Source organism: Saimiri boliviensis, chromosome 7 (assembly GCF_048565385.1).
Source record: "Saimiri boliviensis isolate mSaiBol1 chromosome 7, mSaiBol1.pri, whole genome shotgun sequence".
Classification (NCBI taxonomy): Eukaryota; Metazoa; Chordata; class Mammalia; order Primates; family Cebidae; genus Saimiri; species Saimiri boliviensis.
The window spans coordinates 89,051,272-89,070,948 of NC_133455.1; the positions used below are offsets into that span (position 1 = coordinate 89,051,272).

The 19,677-nt window shown below is 37.3% G+C and overlaps 1 protein-coding gene across 8 annotated transcripts in view; it reads left to right on the top strand.

Annotated features, from left to right (window-relative positions):
- The window catches only part of STK38L (serine/threonine kinase 38 like), a 193,606-nt gene that overhangs the window by 161,198 nt on the left and 12,731 nt on the right, over positions 1 to 19,677 (top strand). For 7 of the 8 annotated variants that reach the window (XM_074402955.1, XM_074402953.1, XM_039472310.2 and 4 more), the window contains 5 exons: positions 3,948 to 4,092; positions 8,006 to 8,057; positions 14,691 to 14,813; positions 15,337 to 15,420; positions 18,668 to 18,791. In XM_074402955.1, coding sequence (XP_074259056.1) covers positions 3,959 to 4,092; positions 8,006 to 8,057; positions 14,691 to 14,813; positions 15,337 to 15,420; positions 18,668 to 18,791 — 517 coding nt within the window. In that variant the 5' untranslated portion in view covers positions 3,948 to 3,958. Of the gene's footprint in view, positions 1 to 3,947; positions 4,093 to 6,772; positions 6,821 to 8,005; positions 8,058 to 14,690; positions 14,814 to 15,336; positions 15,421 to 18,667; positions 18,792 to 19,677 lie in introns of those variants that run through there. The other variant, XM_074402956.1, reaches the window with a different exon arrangement.

The following is a 19,677-nucleotide window of genomic DNA, read 5'->3' on the forward strand; positions in this document are numbered from 1 at the left end:
TAAAGTGGCAAACCACTTTATAAATTCTTATTGGCTATAGATCTTCCAGATATTTTCTGTGTTCACTAGTATCTGTTTGCCAGAACAAATACAAGGCAAGTCAGAAACCATTCTAGGGTGTTGCTCTTTGATGGAACTTTTAAGATTCCTTCACCTCAAATGTTTGTTGAAAAAGTTACAGGCAGTTGTTTACCAAAAAGCATTGGAAGAGAAGTATCTATGAACTTGAATTTTATATGCTTAGGGGAGGTTCATTATAATACTACTGCAGATTGTATACCTATCCTCTTTTGGAGGGTTTAGGATGCATGTTAGCATATTAAAGATGCTGGGAAGGCTGGGCAAGATGGCTCATGCCTGTGATCCCAGCACTTTGGGAGGCCAAGGCAGGCGGATCACTTGAGGTCAGGAGTTCAAGACCAGGCTGGCCAATTTGGTGAAACCCCATCTCTACTAAATATACAAACAATAGTATGCACCTGTAATCTCAGCTACTGGGAAGGCTGAGATGGGAGAATCCCTTGAACCTGGGAGGTTGAGGTTGCAGTGAGCTGAGATTGCGCACAGCATTCCAGCCCGGGCTACAGAACAAAACTCTGTCTCCAAAACAACAACAACAACAATAAAAACCGAAAGATGCTGGGAAGTGTTATAGTAAGAAACTTACTTAACTTTGTATAGTCTGAATTCTTGCTCCATTGCCCAGGCTGCAGTGCAGTGGTACAATCACAGCTCATTGTAACCTTGAATAAAGGCTCAAGAAATTCTGCCTCAGCCTCCAGAGTAGCTGTGACTACAGGTGTGCACCATCACACCCAGCTAATTAAAATTTTTTTCTTTTTAAGAGAAGTGATCTCTGGCTAGTCCCAAATTCTTGACCTCAAGTGATCTTGGCCTCACAAAGTGCTAGGATTAGAGGCATGAGCCACTGTGCCTGGCATTCTTTGACCTTTCTGCATCTGATCCTGAAACATAGAACATGAGGCCAATGATGCTGAAATTTCCAAAAATGGTTTGGCAGGATTGTCTTAGACAGCAGTCTAGTAAGAGCAGCTTAATTTTTTTTTTTTTTTTTTTTTGGGAGACAGTCTCACTCTGTCACCCAGGCTGGAGTGCATTGGCACAAATCTTGGCTCACTGCAACCTCCACCCCCTGGGTTCAGGTGATTCTTCTGCCTCAGACTCCTGAGCACTTGGGACTACAGGTGTGTACCACCACACCTGGCTAATTTTTTTGTGTTTTTTTAGTAGAGACGGGGTTTCACCATGTTGGCCAAGCTGGTCTTGAACTCCTAGCCTCATGATTCGCCTGCCTCGGTCTCCCAAAGTGCTGGGATTACAGGCAAGAGCCACCAAGCCCGGCCAGCTAAATTCTTAAAAATCACTTGGCCATGATAATTCTTGAATTTATTTTTCATTATTTATTGTTTTAAAAATAATATTATTAGTAAAGATTTAGCACAATAAAAAGATTAAACTAGGTACCTAGAATAGTATCTTACATTTGTATAAGTCATTGTGGCTTTCCTGTGTGTTATCTCAAATGACCTTAGACTAGATCTGTGAACCAGGCAGAGCAAATATTATAAGCCCTGTTTCAGGAAAAGTGACTTGAGTTAAGGGTGTTCTGTTGATTTGAATAAGACCATATGATCAGTTAGCAACAAGGCTGGGATTATATCTTTTAATTTCTAACTTCTACCTTCTGTAATTTATTTTTCCACAGTTGCTTATTAGCCAATCTTTATAGAGTACTTTACTGTTGGCTAATTCTTTCAACTATTCCAGCAGCACCCCCTCTCCCATCAATAGGTTGTCTCATTCATTCATTTATTTATTCATGCCTACTCTGTGTCGGAGATGGTGCTGTTGTGGGGAGTTTTGAAAAATGAATCAAAGAGTTCTTGCCTAGAGGCATTCCTGGTTTGGTGAAGTAACTGTTAGAGTTAAGGTTGAATTTTTCTTAGAAGTGACAAGCATCAGTGTCAGACTACCTATGTTAGAGAACATGCACAAAAAGATGAGAAATGTGATGCCTCTTCTGGTAGAGCATGTTAGAGAAGTCACCACAGTAAGACTTCAGCTAAACTGGGCCATAAAGGATCAGCAGGATTCCTGCAGAGAGAGTGGTATATAGGTCAGGGATAGGTCATGCAAAAGATTGGAGGCCTGAAAGAGCAAGGTATGTTGGGAAAAGAATGAGTGGTGAGGAAGAGCAGCAGATAATGATAGAAAAGATAAAAAGCAACAGATAAAGATAGCAAGTTGGAGTCCTGACTCCTCATCACACTACCTATGTGACTGTTCAAACTTCACTTCCCTACTTTGCAGGGCTGTTGTGAGGATGAAATGCAATCATGCATGGCAGGTGCCTCTATCGTAAATTCTCAGAAGAGAAAAAGGGGGAAATCAGTGAGTAAAATATAAAGTTCCTGATATTTACACACATTCAATGTGTATGAGTTGTTCTTATTTATTATGTTTAGCTAATTTAGCTTGTAGTAGGCAATGAGGAGCCGTGAATGATTCTAAACAAGTGACATGATCAGCTTCTCGTTATGAAAACATTTAAAGCAGTCAGCAGAGGAACAGATTTATAATGCCAAAACAGTAGATTCCGTTTTAGACATAATGATTCTGAGGCTCAAGAAGTACATTGAGGTATAAACCCCCAACAGGACAACAAGAGAACTGGGAGTTTGCCATAGATAATTGTTTGCTTTCAACCTATACTTGATTTGCTTGACATCTTTTGGTTCCTTCCATCAACCCTGGAATCTAGTCCATTTCAGGTCTACATATAGGGCTCTGTATCTTCATGTAATTAAAGCAAGATGGATGTTGGGACATAGATGGCAGGATTGAGCGAATACTTTTCAACCAAGAATGCCTTGAATGGTCACTGTTGGCAAGCTGGATCTTCTTTGGAATGGTCTATTATGATTTTCATCTAGATGAGCAAAGCCTCTTTAATGTTTGACCTTTTCTAATCTTTTTTTCCAGATGTACCTGTGGTGGGCAAATCTCTTAGGGTCAGTGCCTGCCTGCCACAGCCACCAGAGTTCAGTCTTCCCCACTTTGAAGCAGACATTTTGCTACACTCCTTATCTAATAGTCCAGATTATCTTCTTTGAACCAGTACTTTGTTTGGGTGGCCCAGTAATCTCTAAAAGTTGGCACTGGAATGCCTTTAAGCAGACATACATCATCTAATTAAGGCCACAAAGCTTCCCTCTTGTTACCTGGCTTCATTCATAAATTTCTGTTTCCTTCTTGGTTCCTATAGGCATTTGAGTTTCATTTGAAAATGAAATGGGCTTCACAGTCTGGAGAAGTCTACTATACCTTGTTATAGCACTTTTTGGAATGACCCAGAATTCAGAATGAAATGGGGCAGCAATGGGCCCCATCCAAAGAGTCCTGCTTCTAAAAGTAGTTACCCCATACAGTATATGTAAAAATTGCTTTAGATTGGTGTTCATATGCATATTTGATAAAATATTTCATGTTTCTTAGAATTCATAAGGCAGAAGCTACTTAACTACATTAACTCTTAGACTGGCATTTATTAGGGATATAACTATTAACACTGTCTTACAGATTTTATTTAGTAATGAAACAACAAAGTAGATGGAACTTTTCTTGTTTTGAATGCTTATTGAATGTGACACAATGTATATAAATGTGTCTTTATTATATATGGATGCCACTGGTTCTTCTTTGCTGTCATTCACTCGTGGTTTTGCCATCACAATATGAATTTCTCTTGCTTTAGAAATAGTGCTTTTTCTTTCTCCCCTAGCCTTGTATTATTTATAATGTGAAATATTTGGATGTGTTAACAGTTAGGGTAGAATTTTTCTTAGTTAAAATTAAACATTTTCAGAGTTTGTTATAAAAGATAGGTTTTTTTCCTACTGAATAATTTGTTTCCTTTGTTGTTTCAGTTTCCGTTACTATGGCAATGACGGCAGGGACTACAACAACCTTTCCTATGAGCAACCATACCCGGGAAAGAGTGACTGTAGCCAAGCTCACATTGGAGAATTTTTATAGCAACCTAATTTTACAGCATGAAGAGAGAGAAACCAGGTATAATAAGGGCGAATGAAAACTTTTTTTAGTTAATTAAGCTGTTGTGCTGTGAGTGGAGTATAAGCTTGTTTTCCATGAATAATATGAATATTATGGGTCCCTGCATGCTATTTTTAAGTTTCCTGTACTGATAGTGCACATAGACACTTGTTTTATTTTCACAGAGTAGTTTCCTGAGGTGCCCCAAGTCTTGTGCATCCATATACTTATATCACATGTCAAGTATGTTTTAAACCTTTTCCAAATGTGAAATTATATGTCTGTATATTTTCTTTTAAAGGGATGCCTGGCTGGGTGTGGTGGCTCATGCCTGTAATCCCAGCACATTGGGAGGCTGAGGCAGGCAGATCACCCTAGGTCAGGAGTTCAAGACCAGCCTGGCCAACATGGTAAAACCCTGTCTCTAGTAAAAATACAAAAAATTAGCTGGGTGTGGTGGTGGATGCCTGTAATCCCAGCTATTCAGAAGGCTGAGGCAGGAAAATCACTTGAAGGTTGCAGTTAGCCAAGATCACACCACTGCACTCCAGCCTGGGCAAAAGAGTGAGACTCCATCTAAAAAAAATATGGGGGGAATGCTTTATGAATGACTCTAATCCAAAAAACATTTACAATGTTGTGTGCACATCAGTGGGAATAGAAGAATAAAAAAGAATGACATGTTATTTTGCCTTTAGAAAACTTATAATAAGAAAACTTATAATATTACATGAAAGAGTAAAGATAATATTAAAATAAGAACAAGGGAGAGAGAATGTGCTTTTGACTAAGGCAATTGGGAAAGCTTCATAAATAGTGGTGGCATTTAAACTGGACTCTAAAAGAAAAGTATTATTTATACGTGCATAAAAGGGAGGAGAAGGAGGCAAAAGAGCAAGAGGAAGGATATTAGAGACAGAGGAAATCGCCAGGTCAGGCAGTGTCCAATTTGGGTCAAGCACAGGATGTGCCACATTTCAACATCCTGGGAGCCTTGGATGCTTTGTTAATGTAGCTCTTTTCATGGTAGTGGAGAGTCTTGGATGTTTTTGAGCAGAAGAATCAAGTGATCACAAGTGTTTCTCTGGAAGAGAACTTTAGTTGTGATAAAGAGAATGGTTTGGGGTCCGGGTGGGGAATTAGAAACAGAAAGGACTAGTGATGTAGTCCGGTTAATGGAAAGGGGGCCTGAATAAGATTGTGACAATGACAACAGAGAACTGACAAGTAAGAAAGACTGACAAAATGTGGCTACTAGCCAAATATGAAATGTGAGGGAAACAAGTCAATGTTGCCCCTGAAATGTCGTGCCTGGGCAAACTGAGAGTGGTACAGTTTAAATGAAATAGGACGACGAGTCTAATTTAATTTTGGACTGGTTTGACAGCAGATTAGATGCAGGTATGGTGAGAATTAGTGAACTGGAAAATAAGTAATTATTCAGAAATCAACTTAGAATAGGAATATGTGAAAGAGAGCTGAGAAACATGGAGAATCATGAGAAGAGATGACCTATCTCTAAAGGTTCTGAAAGGGAAGAAAGGAATGAAAATGGAGCAGAGGCAAACAAACAAATAAACAAAAAAGAGCACCAGCAGAAATTCCAAAGGTTCCATTTAGGCAGAAGGAAAGTGATCACCAACAGAAGATGTAAATGGTAAGCAGGTGGATAAATCTCAACAAAAATTCTATAAAACAACAGAAATAATAGTGATAATATCTTACACATTAAAGAAATTAAAGTATAATATTTTCCAACAGAAGAATCTAATTCAGGAAAGAATTAATTGGAATTAACTTAATGACCTTAGTAGAAAGGGCATAGAAATTAGCTTCAGAGTTTGACAAATTATGTTGTAATTTCTAGAGTAACCATAAAGTGATAAAAATAGTTTGTAACTTCCAGACTAGTAGAAGGAAAAATTTGGAACGAGGAAAAAAAAAAAGTCAGTTCAAAATAATGCAAGAGAGAAAGAAAAACTGAAGTACCAAAAATGGAAAAAATGAATGAAATACCAAAATATCACAAAATAAGTTAGAAATAAATCTAAATATGTCAATAATTAAATGAGTGACAAGGGTAATTAAAGTCTCTGGAAGTGATCAGATCTTCCTGGGAGAGTGAATAAAGTAGAAGACAAGGAAGAAAAAGCAGGCACTTAAAAAAATTCATCAGAATTTAAAAGGTTCATTGTCTTTACATGCTGCAGTGTTAAAAGTAATTTAGTTTGCTTTTTGTTAACAAATAAAAGAAAATAAGAATAAAATTATCTGCATTATTGGAAAAAGAAAGTAGTCTCAGCTTGGTGCCACTGGAAGTCAAGTCAAACAATTAGCTCATTTTCTAAACACTTATGCTTTAAGAAAACATGTGATGTATTTTTAAGGCTTAATTAATTGGATAAATGCATATGCTCAATAAATTTCTAATCAGAGCAAAGCATAAGAGTATTTTAGTTGGAAAACTTTTTTAAAAAATGCGCAACAGAAGTCATGGATCTTTCCTGTTTAGATATGGTAGAAATGGATAAAAGTTACTGTTATCTCTTCCAGAATGAGGAATTATATCATGAAGTGTTAGTCTTGGCAATAATTGAGGAAAGGGGCAGTGGAAATTCAACAGAAGAATAAAGTTGCTTATATGTTGATAGCTCCTCCCAGAATAATGGTCCTCTTACTCTCTGGATTCTCTCTGCAGAGGAGAAAACTGGAAATCATTCAACAAGCAGCACTGAAGTGCCTAGGGGTAGGTGATGGCAGCACAGATTTGATGTTAGGAGAATATTCCCTTCTAAGGGTTGGGGCCTAGGGGAAATAATGCATAAATAAAAGATAAAAATCAGTGTAATAAGCACCAAGGTAGGTGCCTATGACAAGCACTGAGGGAGCATGTGGTGGAGAATGTGCTCTTAGGCCTCATCCTCTCCAGTGGGGTGCTGATGTATCAACAGGCTTTAAATGTTATAAATCTTCCATAAGAAGGAAAAATAAGTGATCTTAATGATGGTTTAGGAAAAAACTTACCTTTGGACATGTAGCCATGAATAACAAATATCAAAAAATTTGTGGGAGGGTTTCAATCCTTAACCCTTATACCCAAATCCTGGAAACTTAGTGTTATTCTGACACACTCCAAAACTAATTAGGAGGAGTTCTGCTAGGTTTATGTTTAGGGAAAACTAATACAATAGAAATAAAATACTAATATTCACTTTGAGTTGCAAAATGTGTTTCCCAGCCATCTCTCTAGCTTTTGTTACTTCATCTACACTGCCCTCACCCCAAATGCTTAGCTTAACTAACTTCAAGGATGCCATTTTTAAAAAAATGAATAATTGAACCTGGCTATACCTAGAAAAGCAGATGTTCTGGTAGCGAGTAGGTTTTTAAAAATATACATGTATGACTTTGCAATTTTCAAAGAATTTTAATACAATAAAATACACACAATTGCACTGAACATTTTTCCTTGATAAATGAAGGAAAATTGAGGGACTTAGCCAAGATCATTTAGCTAATAAGTGTTAGAACCAGGGATATCTACCTTAAAATTTTATACTTTTAGTCATTATAGTCATCTTTTTATATTTCTAATATAAACATTGAGAAATATTAATGATTTTGGTGGATTAAACATTAGATAGCAGTGTTTTCTATATTAGAATATCAGTTATTGCCAATAGTTCATTTAGGCAGGAGAGTGAAGTAAGCTTTAGAAGTAAATTATTAATTTGGCCAGTATGAGAAAGCAAAATCTGGGTTTGTTTTTTGAGAAGGAAAACTATTCTTAGTGATTATCTTGATCCAACTTGAAAGTTTTTTTTTAGCATAGCAAACTGAAGTGGTTAACTTGAATAAATAAATGTGTATTTCTTAAATAGCAGTAGTTAGGAATGTGTTTAAAATTTAAATTATTTTTTCCTTTAAAAAGGCAGAAGAAATTAGAAGTGGCCATGGAAGAAGAAGGATTAGCAGATGAAGAGGTAATGTAATTACCTATAATTACTGTACAAAAGCATCCTCAGTGACTTTTTCATTCATTTGACATCAGGTATTTTATAACCTAAATAATGTGGATTTTACCATTTGAATATGGGCTTCTTTGTTGCTGTCATGGAGATCTTTTATGGGTATCTTTAGAAGGTGGCAGTTTTTTTGTTTGTTTTGTTGTTTTTTAAATTCCAAGAACACATATTTAGAGAACATTACCTACTGTATTTCAGGTGTGTAGAATGAGAAAGGTAGGCTCCAGGAGGAATAAACTAATTGTTAACTCTTCTGAATTTTTTTATAAATATTCTTTTAAAGCCATCTACTTCTCTAGTCCAGTGCTATTACCCTAGTTTGAACTACCATATATTTTAACCTGAAGAATAACTGTCCCTAGCTGGTCTCCCCTTTTCCCACACCCAGTTTTTCTGCAAACTGCAGCTAGAGTAATCAGTCTAAAAATAGATTTGATCATGTCACTCTTTTGCTTAATAATCCTTCCCTGGCTCCCTTATCTTGGGATATGGGCAAGCTCTTTAATGTTGGTATACACGACCATTCACTAGTTGTCCGCTGCTTATCTCTCTCTAGCCTTGCCTCTTGTCACCCGTCCCCCATGCTGCCCAGTAAGAATTTCTTTGATTTTCCCTGTCTTGCCTGTGGACCTTTTCACATGCTCTTTCTGCTGCTTGGAGCTCTTCCTTACTCCTACCCAACTCCCATTATTCTTCAAGAATCTTTAGCGTGGCATGGTGGCATGTGCCTGTAGTCCTAGCTACTTGGTGGGGTTGAGGCAGGAGGATCACCTGAGCCTGGGAGTTCGAGGTTGCCATGAGCTGTGATCATGTCACTTCACTCCAGCCTGGGCAAAGAAGAAGCTTTAGGCCTCACGTCAGGCATCACTTCCACTGGGAAATCTTCCTTAACCTCTCAAGGTACTTCTGCATTCTACTGTTCCTGTCCCCATGGGAGCCTTAAAATACAGTCCAGAGACTAGACACTATAATGTCTTGTTGAGCATTACATCTCCACAGCTGGCTAGCAGAGAGCTAGAATAAATATTTGAATAAATGAGCAATGGCGTTTACCCTCAAGGAGTTTTAGATTAGGAGAGAGAAAGTGAGTATATGTAAAAATATGTACATATGATAGACTGTGGTGAACTTTGAAAATATACAGAAGACTTTTCCTCTAATTCAGAGGATCAGAAAAGGTTTCATAGAAGAAGTAACAATTGATTTGGATTCTAAAGAATGGGTAGTATTTACATTAGAGGTAAGAGGTTTATACAAAATAATGATACATATACAGAATAATGAATTTACATTTGAGCTATAAAGGGTGTAAAGGAAATAGTGAGGTAAGTTGATAGCACACCACGGAAAACTAGGTTTAGAATAGTTTAGTAAGAAAGGTATATACTTTAGTATTAGGCAATAGGGAGTCACAACCTAGATTAATTAGTTTAACATGCTGACTGCAGCGGCTCACACCTGTAATCCCAGCCCTTTGGGAGGCCAAGATGGGAGGATTACTTGAGCCCAGTAATTCGAGATCAGCCTGGACAATATAGTAAGACCTCATCTTACTATATTTTAAAAATTAGCTAAGCATGGTATCCTGTGTGTGTAGTCCTAGCTACTCAGGAGGCTCAGGTGGGAGGATCACTTGAGCTCAGGAGACGGAGGCTGCAGTGAGCTGAGATCCTTCAATTGCACTCCAGCTTGTGTGACAGAGTAAGACTGTCTCAAAAAAAAAAAAAAGTATAATGGTTTCAGTGATGGGAAGAGTTTCTATGAAAGAGTAGACCATCGAATGATTAGTTGAAATCAAATCAATATCTAATCTTCCCTGTACCTTTCCTAGGACTGTGCCTGTTTCTTATAGTTGTAATGTTTAAATCAAATACAGTATTTTGTTATTTATACGAAAGGTGATAACTTTGTTAATCAGTTGACTCAAACGTTTTTACATTTAAAATTATCTTATTTACATGTCATTAATATAAAATTCTTATAATTAATAACCATATAATCATATTAATATGTTGTACATCATTATTTTGATATAGAAATCTTAAACATAAGATCTTAATTTGAAGTGTAGGGAAGAGACTACAAAAACAGATACCCAAGCACTAAGCAGGTGACATAAGTGAGACAAACTGGCCAGATTGGTTTCACAGTGGCATCTTAGGTTATATTCTTTTGATCCAGATATACTGTTTTTATATTCAACTTACATGATTCTTTTTGCTTCCACGAAGAAATAGATTAGTCTATTTTCTTTTTAAAAAAGATTTATCATTTTCCTAAATACTGATCTTTGGTTTATCTGTTGGCAAAGACAAACCACTTTTCACATTGCTGTAATAAAAGAACAGTCCTAGCCTACTTGGACATGTCTCCTTGGGACTGGCATCAGTGCTGGAGACTGACAAATTAGGGAACCAAGGCTCATCTCAAGGGGTTTGCTACCTTTGGCCCCTGTGACCAAGGCCCTGTTTTTCCAGAGAAGCTGGAAATCTGGACTTTTTTGCGGAATCACCAGTCACCTGTTTTGAAAAACAATTTGCAGTCCAAATCAAATATATCCGTAGGTTTGTTTATTAGGCCCCGTGCTAGAGCCTAGATTATATCAAATTCTATAAAATAGACAAACTCTCTCAACCTTAATATAAAGTACATAACAGCTATCTTTCTGTGGAATGGGTTTTATAAAAAATAAAACAATTTCATAAAAATAAAATGAAGTTGCTAGCTGAACCTTTTTACATCTGAAAACGTTTGTATGCACTGTCTATCTTACACAAATACTGGCCACCCTACAGATCGAGGGTTTGAGGAGCACCCATTTAAAAAGGAATGGAGAAAGGAAGAAAATCATTTTCTAGTTTCATCTCCCTTAACAAAATCCCATCCAACATGGAATATTGTTTACTCTAATGAAAAACGAAAATAAGCAAGTACAAGCTATAAAATAGACTCGTGAAATGTTACACTGTCCACAGATTTTGTTGTCTTCTTTGGAGAGGAAAGGATGCAATTACCACAAGAATACTATTTGTCTTGCAAGGCTACTTAATTTATACAGGTTGTGAGTAGATATATAAACAGCTTTTTTCTTTTTCTTTTTAACATGAATTTGCTTCTTCAGCTACTTCTGGACTGCAACACTGATTCTAAGACTAAAATCATGGAATCGATATTTTTTTAAGTAATGTAACAACAATGTTATAGGTGATGCTTATTTTTATAGAATTATGTGTTCCATTCACTTGCGACTCTCTTTTTGCTATTAAATGGCTGTGCCCAAAATCACATAAATTGTTTCCTTGCTGCATTATACAAACTACTAGACAATTTATGAAACTGTATAGCAAGGTCATCTTTTCCATTCAGATTAGGTAGGATTTCTGCAACTATATCCATCTGTACTGTTTTATAATCTTTAAAAGGAGAGACTCAAAATATCCTTCAAAATTCTTACACTTATTCATTTATGTAATTAAAAAACAAAAACAAAAAACCTCCTCACTACTTTCATAAAGGACATGATGCTATAGTGCCACCAAGTGGCCTTTTAAAAATTAGTCTTAAAATTTATCAGCTACTTTTTAGAGCTATCTTCATGGTGGCGTGTGCCTGTAATCCCAGCTACTTAGGAGGCTGAGGCAGGAGAATTGCCTGAGCCCAGGAGGCGGAGGTTGCGGTGAGCCGAGATCGCGCCATTGCACTCCAGCCTGGGTAACAAGAGCGAAACTCCATCTCAAAAAAAAAAAAAAAAGAGCTATCTTTTGTTTTTCTAGTAATTCATTTTTTTATTCAAAAGATATTTTTGAACACCTACTATGTGGAATAAAGGACATTTGTCATCGCATTTATGTAAAAAGAAGCAAAAAATAGTCTTCCCTATTGCTTTAGGTCACATTTTTTGTTTTCTTAATTATATCAATGTAGTTTTAGCGCCATAAAACATATTTAAAAGAGAAAAAACCCTGTAATTCCATAATCAGGGAAATCTGCTTTTTAAACTAGCCACTAGGTCTGGATAGTATTTAGGTGAATGCAGTAATGTTTATTATGTCTTTATAATAGCTACTTAATTTCCTGAATCACCTGACTTTTTTTTTGAGATGGAGTCTTGCTCTGTAACCCAGGCTGGAGTGCAGTGGCATGATCTCAACTCACTGCAACCTCTGCCTCCCAAGTTCAAGCAATTCTCCTGCCTCAGCCTCCTGAATACAGTTGCACGCTACCACACCCAGCTATTTTTATATTTTTAGTGGAAATGGAGTTTCACCACGTTGGCCAGGATAGTCTCCACCTCCTGACTTCATGATCTACCCTCTTCAGCCTCCCAAAGTGCTGGGATTACAGGCGTGAGCCACTGTGCCAGCCTATTTATTGCCTCAGTTCTTTTTTTTTTGAGATGGAGTCCTGTTCTGTTGCCCAGGCTGGAGTCAGTGGCGCATTTAGGCTCACTGCAGCCTCCACCTCCCGGGTTCAAGTGATTCTCGATCCTCCTGCCTCAGCCACCTGAGTAGCTGGAACTACAGGTGTGTGCCACCACACCCAGCTAATTTTTGTATTTTTAGTAGAGATGGAGTTTCGCCATATTGGACAGGCTCATTCTCAAACTCCTGACCTCATGGTCCACCCGCCTCGGCCTCCCAAAATGCTGGGATTACAGACATGAGCCACTGTGCCCTACCTGCCCCACTTCTTACTGAAAAAAATTACCTTTCATTGTTGCTTGCTTACTTTTTCCACAGTATCATTGTAGTTTATAATCAATATCAGATGTGGAAAAAGACATTAGGCAAAGCCTGTTATTTTGTGTACTTGATTTTTTTTTTTTTTTTTTTTTTGAGACGGAGTTTCGCTCTTGTTGCCCAGGCTGGAGTGCAATGGCGCGCTCTCGGCTCACCGCAACCTCCGCCTCCTGGGTTCAGGCAATTCTCCTGCCTCAGCCTCCTGAGTAGCTGGGATTACAGGAACACGCCACCATGCCCAGCTAATTTTTAGTATTTTTAGTAGAGACGGGGTTTCACCATGTTGACCAGGATGGTCTCGATCTCTTGACTTCGTGATCCACCCGCCTCGGCCTCCCAAAGTGCTGGGATTACAGGCTTGAGCCACCGTGCCCGGCCTGTGTACTTGATTTTTATCCTTCATTACTGTAATAATTTTTACACCATTGGTGTGACTTGGTGTGTAACTTCATTTAGCTGTTTGAAGACATAGTTTCTTGACTTCAACTATCTATCTTAGATTAACACTGTTAGAAGTATCAGAATTTCATTGCATTGATAATACAGGTTTACATATTTCTAATTAATAGTTCATCTATCCCTTTTAAAAATAGATATACACAGGAGTAGGGAGGGGCTGTGTCATGAGCTGCATTTAGAAGCAGTGTTTCTAAGCTGTTACTGTCATTTCGATTTGTCTCTCTCTCCTCACTGAACCACTAAAAGCTTGATAGGAGTCAGTTGAAGATGAACAGGAGTTAAATTTTTTTCACTGATATTGTTTGTTTTCCACTTAGTTTTACCTCTACTGGGAGCTGTGTCAAAAAACAGAGTTTTGATTGGTGAGGGGGAAAAATGAAGTTTAGAACAATAAAATAAATGCCTGTTCCAAATGTAACCTTCAGGTATTTCACAGTGTTACTTATTAATGGCATTTATTTTTTGTGGTATTTTTAGAATCAGTTATGAAATTACTGACTTGGATATTTTAATTTTTTTTTTTTTTTTTTTGAGACAGTCTCACTCTGTCACCTAGGCTGGAGTGCAGTTGCGTGATCTCGGCTCACCACAACTTCCGCCTCCCGGGTTCAAGCAATTCTCCTGCCTCAGCCTCCTAAGTAGCTGGGATTACAGGCACCCGCCACCACGCCTGGCTAATTTTTCTATTTTTAGTAGAGACAAGGTTTCTCCATGTTGGCCAGTTTGGTCTTGAACTCCTGACCTCAGGTGATCCACCCACCTTGGCCTCCCAAAGTGCTGGGATTACAGGTGTGAGCCACCGTGCCCAGTCATTTTAATGACTTCTTGTAATTGTTTTTGCAATTTTATATTTTCAGGAAGTTGTATGCCAAGTCTCAAGCAGTTTATTAAAATTTGCCCAAGAGTAAATTCTACCACAAGTAAATCTTTATGGAAATACTACCATTATTGTCACAAGTCTCCGTAGTTGTGAAAGAGCAACCTTGGAAATTAGGGAATTGAAACAAAGCATATTTCCTGACAATAAAATCAGTATCAGAATACTATTAAAATTTACTAACATTTAATTTTTATTTATGGAATAAAGTTACCATATAAAGAATAAGTTATACATATATACACAAATATGATGGACTAGTTAAATGAGATATTTAACTTTCCACCTCGAGAGTGGAGGTTGTTAGAAATTTTAAAAAGTTCACTCTCCTCCACTAAAAAATAAGGACAGAGAGAAAAGAAAAAAGAAATTTTTAAGTTTCCTTAAATTGTTTTAGTCTAATAGTATATTACATATTAGTGCTATCATTTATTTTTATGTGTATCATCTTTTAATGCTATAAGTTCCTTCAACCTGATTATAAAATCATCCTTTTAAATTATCTTTTTTTAATAGAAAAAGTTACGTCGATCACAACATGCTCGCAAAGAAACAGAGTTCTTACGGCTCAAAAGGACCAGACTTGGCTTGGATGACTTTGAGTCTCTGAAAGTTATAGGAAGAGGAGCTTTTGGAGAGGTGTGCTTCTTTTTAAAAGTCACTACTGCTGCAAATTTATATCTTAGGATAATTAAAATGTATTTTAAAATATAATTCCTGGCTGGGTATGGTGGCTCACGCCTGTAATCCCAGCACTTTGGAAGGCCAAGGTGGGTGGATTGTCTGAGGTCAGGAGTTTGAGACCACCCTGGCCAACATGGTGAAACCCTGTCTCTACTAAAAATGGAAAAATTAGCTGGGCATGGTGGCAGGTGCCTGTAATCCCAGCTACTTGGGAGGCTGAGGCAGGAGAATCCATTGAACCCAGGAGGTGGAGGTTGCAGTGAGCTGAGATCGCACCATTGCACTCCAGCCTGGGCGACGAGTGAAACTCCATCTAAAATTGTGTGTGTGTGTGTGTGTGTGTATATATAAATAAATACATATAATTCCTGAAATACCAACACTGGCAAATTTCTGCTTTCTTTCAGGGAAGCAACTTTTGATTCCTGAACAAATAGTAGTGACTGTTTAACATTTATAACATGTTTTTATATTTTAGGTGCGGTTGGTCCAGAAGAAAGATACAGGCCACATCTATGCAATGAAGATATTAAGAAAGGCTGATATGCTTGAAAAAGAGCAGGTATGAGTTCTTTAACACATGTAATGCAAAGGAGCATCCACTGACTGGGTGTTAGAGGGTTTATGTTAGAATTTTTAAGAGGCAATTTACCCATCTTATTACATAAGCTGTTAATTTTTTGATAGCCTGTTTTAGTGTTTCTCAGTTATTTCAAGGTTTCTTCCAAATTTATAATCTATTTATTAGTCTGCATAGTCTTTAATAACAGAACACAACAGGCTGGTTAGCTTAAACAACAGAAACTTAGTTTCTCATAGTTCTGGAGACTGCAAGTCAAAAATGAAGCTTCAGCCAGGTTTTGGTTTCTGGTGAGGTTTCTCTGCCTGGCTTGCAGATGGCCCCCTTCTCAATAAGTTTTCACATGGCCTTTCCTTGGTGTGTGTTGGGACACACACTCCAGTGAGAAGTCTCTGGTGTCTCTTTTTATAAGGACACTAATTCCACCCCATGACCTCATTTAAACTTAATTACTTCCTTAAGGGCCCATCTCCAAATACAGCCTCAATGGAGATTAAAGCTTTTCTCTATGAATTTTAAAGAGGCACGAACATTCAGTCCATAACTTCTGAAATACCTCCTTTTCTGACTACAGTGAAAATAAAGGACAGTTGTCAGCACCCACAATCCCTATCACATATCAAATCAAAATTATTCTGAGAATTTTGCTGATTTTACATATTTCTAAAATCTGTAACTTTTTAAATATTCTGGGCTCTCTCCATGTTTCCTGTGCCTTAATGCAGTTCCGGGGGTGAGCTTTGAGTAAAGAAGGAATGACTTTTTGAAGACTTAAGGAGGGAAGTTGTGAAGCGGTCATTTTTAGGTGTGGGAAAGCAGACCTGCTAAGGAAATGCAGTTGAAGGCTCACTGAGTTTTGCAGTCATGAATTTAAAGTGAAACCCATTAGCATAGGTGGGTGATCTTTCACCCTAGTTTCAGTTAGAGGATAAGAAGGTAATAGGAACCATCCAGAGACAGGGTTATAGGGGATTTTGTTGATGACAAGCTATGATTCTCCAGAGGGAAGACGTTTAGAAAGCAAGGAAGATTGAGATATTGAGTTGGATTAGAGAACTGTAGATAATGATGGGAGTAAGGATGTAGGTAAAGATGCATAGCCTCAGAGACAAGCAATAGTCAATAGGAATCTAACAGCCATAATGGTATTAGTTCTACAAAGGGTATAATAGGAAGGACAGAAGGAAGCAATTAGTTCAAGCTGTAGTGTAGATACGAGCCACCCTACTGGGCACAAATTGAGATATCCAGCAAATAAGACTTGGTGCAAAAAAAAATAATACCATAAAATATTTCAATGATTTTTATATTGATTACATATTGAAATGATGATGTTTGGATATATTGCATTATATAAACTACATTAATAAAAATAATTTCACTCTGTATGTGGCTTCTAGAAAATTAAAAAATTACGTACGTGCCTTGTATTACATCTTTACTGGACAGCCCTTGGTCTAGAATATTTTGTGGGAAGTTGAGCCTCTGGACCACTGCTCTTTCCTGTGGGGAGGTGGGGGGGGGGGCAGAAATTTCACTGTAGCCCAAAGTCTTATTGCTTTTGCATTTTGAGATTGCTTTTTCCTTCTGTATGAATTAATTTGTATTTGTTACCACTGAATTTTGTTTAGAAACCTTTTTTCTACTCAATTCTAATACATCAAAATTTTAACTTTTATCACATTCATTTTAATGCAAACCACCCCACAAAATTAAGTAGCAACTAATCTCCCCACTATTATGGTACCAGATTAACATAAGTCATACTTTCCAACATTTGGGTCCTGTTTTGGAAACATATCCTGTAATTTGGCTTTATAATCATTTAAAAATAATCAAGCCAAGTTTATGTTGTAGTTGTTTTTCTTACACATCAGATGCAACAACAAAGTTTAGGACTTTTCCTTACCACCTTAACAATTGCTTAATGAAAGGTAGCAGGTAGTTACTCTTGGTACCATTTTTCACTTAATGAAACAGATCAGTAGAAATTATAAAGTATTTTCATGCTAGAAAACAAGTTCTTACTCCTCAGCTCTTAACACTTTGATCTCCGAGTATTTACTGCACTAGGCAGTAATTCCAAATAGATATTTTAAGTAGATTATATTTTATTATCATGAAAAGGTTTACAAATTTATGTTCTCATGTGCTTTGGATCGGAGTTTATAATAGTGCACAGTGAAAATAGCAAAAGCATAAATCAAATCTTATTATTAACCTTTGGAAAAAGTATATGAATATATTAATTGAAAAGCACCTGCAAACTGACCAGTTATACCATAAATTATCCAGTTTATAAAATATTCCAGTCTGTAACATTTTCACATAATAGTATCTCTAGTGATTATGTGTCCAGGAAATCAGTAGCAAAACCCCCAAAAGTTACATGAATTTGCTGTAGCTACCATTTGTAGATATGATAGAGGTTTTATATTATAACAATAACAATATAAAGTTACTGTAATTGTTACTATTTCTTTTAAAAAAAAACATAATCTTTGTTTAACAGTTAAAAATAGTTTGCTATTTTTAGCCAAGCTTGGCTTTGCTGTACCAGTTTACAGGGCATTGCTTACTACTTTTAACTTTAAAAGTCACAACAGTGCCATAAATGTATATGACAAAGCCAGGATCCTAGGCTGGGTAGAGATTCTGGTTAAAAAGTTTTGACAGGCTGGGCGCGGTGGCTCAAGCCTGTAATCCCAGCACTTTGGGAGGCCGAGGCGGGTGGATCACTAGGTCAAGAGATCGAGACCATCCTGGTGAAACCCGGTCTCTACTAAAAATACAAAAAAATTAGCTGGGCATGGTGGCGCGTCCCTGTAATCCCAGCTGCTCAGAAGGCTGAGGCAGGAGAGTTGCCTGAACCCAGGAGGCGGAGGTTGCGGTGAGCCGAGATTGGGCCACTGCACTCCAGCCTGGGTAGCAAGAGCGAAACTCCGTCTCAAAAAAAAAAAAAAGTTTTGACAGTGATTCTTGCTCTCAGAGGCCTTAGCTTCCCATAATATACCTGTTGACCTCACCTTTTCAGACTTAAAGATATAAACTAATATAAACTATTTCTTAAGGTTCTCCATATTTGATGAGAATATGAACATATATGTTTCAAATCTTCTGAAACTCCATCTTTCTTTCATTACTGTTATGGATGGTTAAGTGTAAGAGATGAGCTTGACAAACGTATGATATGTTTACAGTAATTTTTTTCAAAAATATATTCATCTAGGTGGCCCATATCCGAGCAGAAAGAGATATTTTGGTAGAAGCAGATGGTGCCTGGGTGGTGAAGATGTTTTACAGTTTTCAAGATAAGAGGAATCTTTATCTAATCATGGAATTTCTCCCTGGAGGTAAAAGCAAACATGGTATCAATGACAGACTGATACAAGCACATCTTTATATGCAATAATAAGTTTATTGATGAAGTTTACTTTTATATTCCTTGCTCTGAAGTTTTACATGGTCACAGTTTAAAAATATTTACTACCATACTGATGCTCATTTTGATCACAAAACAGATTATTTTGAAGGAATGATAAAGTTAGCACATTTTAAATATTACCATTCTGGGTTCACTGTACATAATTAGATTGTTATAAGTTGTGTTACTTCATTTTGTGTTGTTAGAAAGAAATACCTGAGACTGTGTAATTTATAAAGAAAAGAGGTTTATTTGGCTCATGGTTCTGCAGGCTGTACAGGCATGGCACCAACATCTGCTCAGCTTCTGGTGAGGACTCAGGAAGCTTTTACTCATGGTAGAAGGTGAAGAGGGAGCAGGTGTGTCACATGGCAAGACAGATGCCAGGCTCTCTTTTAAATCAACCAGTTCTCATAAGAACTCATAGAGTGAGAACTCACTTGTTACTGTGGGGAGGGCACCAAGCCATTCGTGAGGGATCTGTCCCCATGACCCAAACATTCCCCACTAGGGCCAGCCTCCAACACTGGAGACACATTTCAACATAAGATTTGGAGGGGTAGATAGCCAAACTATATCATAAGTCACGAGTTAAGAAAAATACGTCAATAAAGAAAAAAACAACTGAAGGGCAAATGATAGACAATGTACAGAAGAGAAACTCTGTCTAGTGTGTAAATATATAGGAAAATGATCAACTTCACCAGTATTCAGAGAAATGTGAATTAAAACAAAAATTAGATGCCATGTCATACTCCTCAGATTAGTAAAATCACTGAACATCTACAGTACTGAGTATTGGTGAGGCTATGGGG